Source organism: Triticum aestivum, chromosome 5B (genome assembly GCF_018294505.1).
Source record: "Triticum aestivum cultivar Chinese Spring chromosome 5B, IWGSC CS RefSeq v2.1, whole genome shotgun sequence".
Lineage (NCBI taxonomy): Eukaryota > Viridiplantae > Streptophyta > Magnoliopsida > Poales > Poaceae > Triticum > Triticum aestivum.
Window position 1 is genome coordinate 574,446,695 of NC_057807.1, and position 8,516 is coordinate 574,455,210.

Genomic DNA, 8,516 nt, shown 5'->3' on the forward strand with positions numbered 1-8,516 from the left:
TCGGCCGTCACCCCTTAGATATATAAGAGGCGGCTGGACTTCTCATGCAAGGAAAAGGCTTGGATTCACGTCCAAAACCCTAGTCAAATTCGGATTGGTTTTGTCCGAACTTTCCAAAACTGTTCGGTTTAAACTGGCTGCACCTTGCGGGTCTTTTTTGTGGTGGTAAACGATCTCGGATGGAAACGAGCCCAAAAGCAATCTTGACCGTTTCAACGAGACGAACAACTTTTATGTTGAACGTTTTTTGATCAAAGGTCATCTTAAGGGTCAAATCGGTCGCGCAAAACAGCCTATCCCTCGCGCTACCCATCAGACAGGGTGTCTGGTGGGGCGCGCCAGTTTTTGCCTCCTGACAGGGCTGTATTCCGATGGCTCTAACTTTTTCATACGAACACGGATTGGAACGATTTTTATATCAAAATCGATCATTTCGACGAGACGAAGACAATCCGTGTAGATAATTTTTCTATTTGAGGTCATCTTGGGGGCTTAATCAGCCAAACTGTACTCTGAATATAAGATCTTAGTACTTTGAGCATAGTTTCGGCCTTCGAGATGAAATCGGACTGCGATGACCCAAACTTCAAAGATGTTTATATCGACAATACGGAACTCTTTCATGAAGATCACTTCTCCATTTGAGGCCATCTTAAATAAGTTATTGACCGTGCCAAAATCTGGTGTCAACAAGAGGATTCGGTTAGCAGTAGTACTTCCGTCCACGACCATATAAAAAATAACGAACACGTACACACAAATAACTTGTAGCTAAGAGCTCTTGTCGTGCCCTTATTTTTGACTTTTATTGCTTTTCATTTTTCTTCACGGTACAATGATCTCGTGTGTACATATATATACACACGACCCAGCCCTATTGCTAACCTTGACCAAACCTATTCGCAAAAAAAAAACACTTGAACAGACCTATTCGGACTGAATATGAAACCACACGACCAGACATAGACGTAGGGAAGTATTTGACATAGACGTAGACAAGATATATATGTAGTGCTTTCTTGAAACTATATATCGAAACCTACTTGTATGGTATTTTAATTTAACTGAACTTAAAGGCCGACCTAGCTCAGTGGTAGAGCGCGTGGCTTTTAACCACGTGGCCGTGGGTTCGATCCCCACGGTTGGCGCTTGTTTTTATGTGTTGTGCCGTACTTATTTTTTCTCTGTATAAAAATAAAATGTACAGAGGGAGTACTTCGGAAAATTCACGAATAGAGTGTTCAATAAACACACCACATCTCACCTGGTGGCTTTCCCTTTTGTCCTTGCTGCATCTTAGCTTGTTTTTAATTTCCCTTTTACGTGTCTCTTACAACAAAATATGTACTGCCAGTCTATCTAGAGTCCGAAGATGTGAAGGTTCTCAGCCTTGTTTTGGCCTCGCATGGATCGTGCATGATCCTTCTTTGCCTAAAAAAACCACCACATAAAAACAGAGTAAATCAGCTGATCTCACATTTGCTCTAAAAATAGAATTTTTGCATTTACCAAAGCAATTTCTCATATTGGAAATCAGCTATTTCACAATTATTGTCGCATGTACATAACACGCTTTGCAAAGGAATATAAATTAGCACGACGGGAAGGAATTCGTCTCATGTACAATGTTGGTAGTTTTAATGCGCTTTATGAAGCTCTATTTGGTTGGTGTCTTCACCCCCAGCAGATAAATATCAACGACGGTCCTACGCAAGTACAGTAGGATAATGAGACATGATTAATGTTCCAAGTAATGCAGAGCTCGCTCTTCTTTAGAAAAAAAAATCCACGATAAAGCAGAAACGAAGTTGGAAAGTTAAAATGATACTCCCTCCGTCAGGAAATACTTGTCCCGGGAGTGGGTGTATCTAGATGTATTTTAGTTCTAGATACATCCATTTATATCCATTTTTTTGACAAGTATTTCTGGACGGAGGGAGTAGTACACTAACACAACCACACAGGTCAATGTGCCAGACGGAAGAAGATTTTTTCTTTGCGATAAAACTGGAAGAAAGACATTACAAGATAATGTGGCATGAAAGAAACATCGACACCTATCTTGTTCATCTTTACATGTTACTAGAATTTAATTGTTTATCAACATCTATTTTTCTACAAGGTCGTCGTGTGGTTTATGTCATCATGTCTTTTTAAACTAGTACACTACTTTCTTCCATCCATATTATAGTTTTATATTAAAGCTGCGACAAGTGACATAGATAGGAGGGAGTGGTAGGATTGGAATAAAAGCTTAATCTCTGTTTTTTCTCCAAAGAGCCGACCTAGCTCAGTGGTAGAGCGCGTGGCTTTTAACCACGTGGCCGTGGGTTCGATCCCCACGGTCGGCGTTAATTTTTTTTCTGCAATTTTTTTAAACTCTAAATCAAGATACACTAAAAACGAAAAGAAAGAAAATGCAGCTGATCTCACCAGTCGCTCTATAAAATAATTTTGACCGATGCATTTTATCATATTGGATTGGAAACCAGCTGATCTCACAATCCCCGTTGGACGCACGTAACAGAGACACAACGGGGAGGAATTCGTCTGCTCTACATCTTTTTTATTTTTGATTTTGAATATAATTCTTAATCCGCTCTGCAAAGTCAAATTTGATTGTGGTGCTCTAGGCAATGCAGAGCTCTCGCTGTCCTTCAGGAAATGAATAATTCCACAATAATAGTAGTTGCAAGCCGTTGAAAACCTATTTCGTCAAACGATTGTGTCAAACAAGGAACAAGACATCATAGGACAACGCGGCATGAAATCACCAGAGGTCAACGGCTGTTTCCTGACGCCGGAATTTTTTTTACTATCTTTACATGCTACTAGTACAATTTACTATCTGTCACTGTTTGTTTATCTCTCTGTGGGGCAATATTACACAAGATCACCAAGAAAGGAGGTGGAAAACCTATGGCCTAGCAAAACTCAGTTTTTGCCCTCAAGCAAAACACCCTTGGTAATGATGCCTGTACCCTCTAGTGTTGCCATTGTTTCGGCAGTGTGCCTCTTGGTTTCTTAGGAGAACATATGACGATGAATTCTCGACGCAACGAACCGATCTTTGCCGGCATCACCAGTTTTGAAGCTGCGAAGTGACGCTTTTCACCACGGGGTGATACTGCGTGTGCAAGTACCTCTTTGCACTGTCTGAACCGGGTTGGACGAGCCAATCATCGTATAATCTTTTCGCGATCGGGTTATCGAAGGGGTTGGATATTGATACCTGGTTCACAAGGTCTGAAGTCAGTGGCAGCATATAATGACTGGCATCAAGTAAAAAGCTCTTGTGGCGATGGCAGCAAGAATCTATGGTAAGTGATAATTATAAAGTACTCCCTCCATCCCATAATATAAGAGCGTTTTAAAAAACGCTCTTATATTATGGGATGGAGGGAGTAGGAACCGAGTCAAGTTTATTGTTTTCCGCTTCATTAAGGGGAATATATAATGTCAGAAAACTGGAGCAGGATAATAAGACAATCAATGGTTAGTGAGTTCAGAAATTACGCACAGCTTCCCAAAACTACAATGAGAAGGTGTGATAGGCACTAACAGAACTTGCTGTATAGCATGCTTCTTTTCTTGTCTTCTTAAATGGTCAAAAGTACTGTATCAGTAGCATGCTGGGCCTAAATTGGGGACAACCTACGGCCTAAGCTGCAGAAGTATAGCAGAGAGCTTTGATATAAAACTTGAATGGGTCACAAGGGATATAGAATTAAAAATCGCAAACAGAAGCGAGGCCCTACAAACCAACATGAAATGTAGTGAGCATGCTAGAACTTACATCTTGCATGTACACACCCTCTAGTTGTTGGATGAGATCCTTGGGAGATTGGCCTTTAGCAGGTTTTATTTGGCCTCCCCCATTCAGACAACCTGCACGGCGATAATCAGTGTATAGTAGAGGGTATCTAGATCCTAAAGCTCAGAAAGAAGTTATTAGAAGCGACCGTGCAGCACAGTGTCATAAATGAAATACCTGAAGGGCAAGCCATGACTTCAATAAACTGGTATTCACATTTTCCCATCTTAACCTTCCTAACAATGTTCTGTAGGTTTCTGAACCCGTAACAAAGGGCAAACTTCAAAACAGGACTGCCCTCCACCTGTTAGCATAAACATGTTATATACACAATGATGCGAAGGCAACAGCAAGGGTGGCTTTCGAGGCCAATTAGGGATGGATGGGGACAATGAATTACTCCCTCCGTCCGGAAATACTTGTCGAAGAAATGCTTAAAAATAAATGTATCTAGAACTAAAATACATCTAATTACATCCATTACTCCGACGAGTATTTCCGGACGGAGGGAGTACCTCCAATGTAACTTCACGGAAATCTGAATTTCGCAAGACTTTGAAATCAAGTGGGCCTTCTATTTCCCTATTAAAGAGCGCACGTGCTGCATAACGAAAGATGGTTTCCGCATAACCACCCGAGCCACCAGAGACCCCATATAGATGACCATCATCATCAACATTTGTTAATCTGTGTTGCAATTAAAGTACACGTGAATTCTCAGAGGAGATGAAGCATAAATGTAACCATATAAAATTACTTTTATCTTTCTTTTTCTCGACAGTCGATTAAATCAAAGCTTCACTAAATACTAAATAGAAGTACTAGTTGAACAGAACATATAAATATATATTTCCGCATTGAATTTCATCCGAATTTTATCCAGAGGGACAGAACATCAAGCATACAAGGAGCTTACAATCTGTCCAAAGGAGATTCCTCCATTGTCTTGAAGTCGACAGATTTGGACTGCACAACCATGAAAGTGATATAAGCGTCTCGGAGTTTTTCAAAACATACAAGCAACTGCAGGAAATAAATTAGTAACCTGTATCAAGTCCAACACTTCACCGGTTGTCAATACCGAGTCCACCTCTGTAACTTCCTTTTCTTCCACTGAGAAAACAAAGTCGCCCCGGACAGCTTCAAGTTTTTTATCATAACAGGGCATCACAGTAACATGATAAACATCATACGGCCTACACAATACATTCAAGTACGATTACAAACAAAAATATCACAAAATGATAGTTCATAATAAGCATGGTTTTTATTTGAAATAATCATCCAATTCGTCAAATGGAGATATTACATTGCAAAGACCAGGAAAAACCTAATGTCACAAACACTTGGTCACAAGAAAGCGTAAAAAATCGTAAGTGTCTCTCAAGATATTTTGGACTGGTCACCAGAAAATTGTACTGTATTTCCCAATTTGTCATGAAATATAATTGCATGATCTTATACTTCCACAAGATAAAAATTTGTGAAGTAAAAAAGGAGTCCAATTTCGGACAAGAAGAGGTACTAATTTCTCATGTCTGATCAAAGATCTGAAAATAACATATTTAGATCTAGAACTAGGGAAAATTACTCACTTGAGACCAAGTTTTTCAACCATGTGATGCTTGATAGCTGCACCAATCACTTGTTGGGGACTCTTTACAGATGAGATGTAGGGCAAAATATATGAACCAAGGGTCTTTTCAGCATAGCATATCCAGCCTGTAAGGAGGAAGAGATTCACATATAGTTATAGAAGATATGTAAATAGCTAACTAACTAGTAAGGGAATATCAGTAGTATATAGGAAACTGCATAGTAGCAAAAGTGACGCATATTTTGTATAAATGTTTTTACCTGGACATGCAGATGAAAGCACAGGAAGACTGGTTCCAACTTCTTTGTTGCTAGACAACTGACTCAGCTTATAGCGTGAAATAAATTCATTGCATGCTTCAATTAGGGCCAGATCTCGACTACTACTTGTATCATACACTGCCTTCACACCCATCGACTTGAACAGAGCAGTTAGTTTTCGAAAAACCTGAAGATAACAAAAATTGCATTATGTGTTTGTTATCATTATTTGCAGAGCACTTGTCATTCAGCTAAAGCAGAAAGACACTAATTTAGGGAAAACATTACAAAACAACTTATATGGTGACAACTTTGACAAGGTAGTGGTCAGGTGAAGCACATAGAATTACCTGTGACTGAGAAAGACCAAAGAATGCAGCTAATGATGCTCTTGACTGGGGAGATACAGATACGATGACGGTTTTGCCAGAGTTGATGCGAGTAACAAAGTCATCCAAGCTTTGCTTCTCAAGCATAACTGTCTCTGCTGATGTTATGCAACCACTATGAGATCAAAGGAAGCCGTCAGCATTATTTACATTTGGGCAGGTCACTACTTTTACAGTTGAGGCGAGGGCTACAAAATTGGTAATAACCTGCAAGCCAAACAGTCCTTGAGAGAAATCTTGACCGATTCTTCTGGAGGTTTTGTACTCACCACAACTTGCTTTTTTTTAATCTGTAAAATGGAAATGTCAGGAATATAGGGGAATTGCATGTGGAAGGGAAATGGGTTAGGTGAGATGCAAGAAAGATGAATTTACGAAGTTCTGTTTGTGCTAATGTAAAGTCAATTTATTAGTTTTGTGCAGAAATGTATCTACGACTTCCACAGTGGTTTGATCAAGTTGTCAAACTTAGCAGACAGATCGTTCCAATAATCGAGATACAAAAGTAAGCTTTCGTTAAAGGACAGATTAAGTTAACACAAGTGCGACGCCTGTTACTAGACTCAGGGAAAGTTATAAAAAAAGGAAATCGGTAAGCACCAGGAGTTCACCAAGTGAAGCACCTGCTACAATGTTGCTGTTGATTATGAAGAAGTGATGTTATTGGAGATTGTTACACAATGCGACAAGCTGGGAAAAACCAATGATCTCATCGAGCATCGCCGCACACTTTGCCTTCCGTTCTGTTTGCGCCTAACAGCTGATGCTGAAATTTTAATTTGGTTCAAACGAACTTGCTATGAAGTAAAATGAGAATACCATGGCTATTTGGTGTGGAACTCAAGACCTAATTATTCTAGTTTCCATGAAGGATACTACTGATTGGCGAGACATATGTTTGTATTATTTAGGAGAAAAAAGAGAGTAAAGAATACGGGCTTGTTTGTACGCCTTGAATAATCCGACTAAATCCCCTTCAGACTGGAAGGGATTTTAACTGGAATTCCAATTCCCCTAATCGATTCCTATAAGATAACCAAACAGCAGGAGAGAAAGCTCAACCCCGTTCACCATTCCTCATCCTTTCTACTCTTATTATCAATACTGCGAGGATTAATGGCACGCGTCACCATCCGAAAGCTAAAAATATACAGGCTGCGCGGACACAGACCGCGTCCTCTGCAGCCGCAGGGGGATGGCGCGGGGCGGCTACGAAGAGCAGGGCGGGGCAAAAGCTCCAGCCCCAGAGCCAAATACTAGGTCAAAGGCCAAAAAAAAATGGGGGGGAGAAGGGGCGGCAGGGCAGGGTACCGGGAGGCGGCTGGCGGCGGAGTTCTTGTTGAGGGAGACGACGCAGTCCTGCGAGGGGGCGATGAAGTCGTTGAGGTCCGACGCCTGCAGCGCCGGCGAGAACCTGCTGGAAGACATCGCCGGCGACGGATGCTTGGAGGAGGATTTCTTCTTGGCCTCCTGTGGAATGAGGCCGAGCCGAGCCAGCAGTCGTCAATGTCAATCCGTGCTCTTCTTCTCGGCCTCTGCGTGCTGCTTTGATGGAGGGAGCTTGGTCGCGGGCTCGCGGCCTATATCCCCGTGGGCCTGGCCTTCACTGGTGGGCCTTCCTTGTTCCGCCTATTTGTACAGTTTTGTTTCGAAATCAACAATAGTCAAGGGGGCTTTTGCAAATAACGCGGCGTATCCTGCAGGAGTGGGGCGATCTGGGGCGGGGCGAGCTGGGATGGCGCCGGTGGTGCTTGACGGCGGCGAGCTGTTGTGTTGTGGGGCTGATCTACTAGGGCGACGTCGGCGGCGCTTGGCGGCGGCGACCTGGGACGGGGCCGACCTGGGTGTCGTTGGTGCTTGGTGGTGCCGAACAGGGAAGACGGCGAGCTGCCTGGCGGCGGGGAAGGAGGGGAGGAATAGGGGGCCGTCCGACGCGGTGCTCAGTCGCCGGAGAGGGCGGGGGAGGATGAGGGAGGTGGCAGCAGGGGTCGCGGGAGAGGAGATGAGAGGACAGATTGGGGGATGAAGCTAAGAGCATCTCCAGCCGCGCCCCCAACAGGCCCCCCAGGCAACTTTTTCGGCGCCGGCGCCAAAAAAATGCCCAGTCGCGCCCCCAGGACGATGCCGGTTTGGCTTTTTTTCGGCCGGCGGCCGCAGGCCGAACCCGACGCGTTGGGGGGCACTTGGGGGCTCCGACGCAAGGGAAAAGCGCGGCTGACCCACGCCATTAGGTGAAAAGTCAAGATTTTTCTTCCTCGACCAGCCTCCCACCCCCCGCGCTCTCGGTCGCCCTGAGCAGAAAGCTTTTCCTCAGGATTGTGAATTCCATCCGGGAGTTCGACAACTACTTCAAATGCAAGATGGATTGCACCGGCAAACTTGGATTCACCTCGATCCAGAAATGCACGACAACGATGAGGATGCTTGCATACGGAGCTCCCGGTGACTCACAAGAT

General features: G+C 43.2%; 1 protein-coding gene and 2 non-coding genes across 3 annotated transcripts; 2 read left to right on the plus strand and 1 right to left on the minus strand.

Moving 5' to 3' along the window:
* The first annotated feature begins 1,076 nt into the window (after positions 1-1,076).
* On the plus strand, positions 1,077-1,148 carry TRNAK-UUU (transfer RNA lysine (anticodon UUU)). The gene has a single exon. It is a non-coding gene; the product is annotated as a tRNA-Lys (tRNA).
* Positions 1,149-2,279: 1,131 nt separating this feature from the next.
* TRNAK-UUU (transfer RNA lysine (anticodon UUU)) lies at positions 2,280-2,351 on the plus strand. The gene has a single exon. It is a non-coding gene; the product is annotated as a tRNA-Lys (tRNA).
* A 414-nt stretch (positions 2,352-2,765) lies between these two features.
* Positions 2,766-7,530, minus strand: LOC123113313 (protein NAR1; the record flags this gene model as incomplete). The annotated part of the gene is given in 11 exon segments (XM_044534511.1): positions 2,766-3,232; positions 3,797-3,888; positions 3,992-4,118; positions 4,330-4,501; positions 4,731-4,780; positions 4,860-5,010; positions 5,410-5,536; positions 5,672-5,858; positions 6,022-6,175; positions 6,268-6,350; positions 7,372-7,530. Coding segments are annotated over 11 exon segments (1,455 nt in total), but the record flags the coding sequence as incomplete, so codon positions are not given.
* Positions 7,531-8,516: the final 986 nt, after the last annotated feature.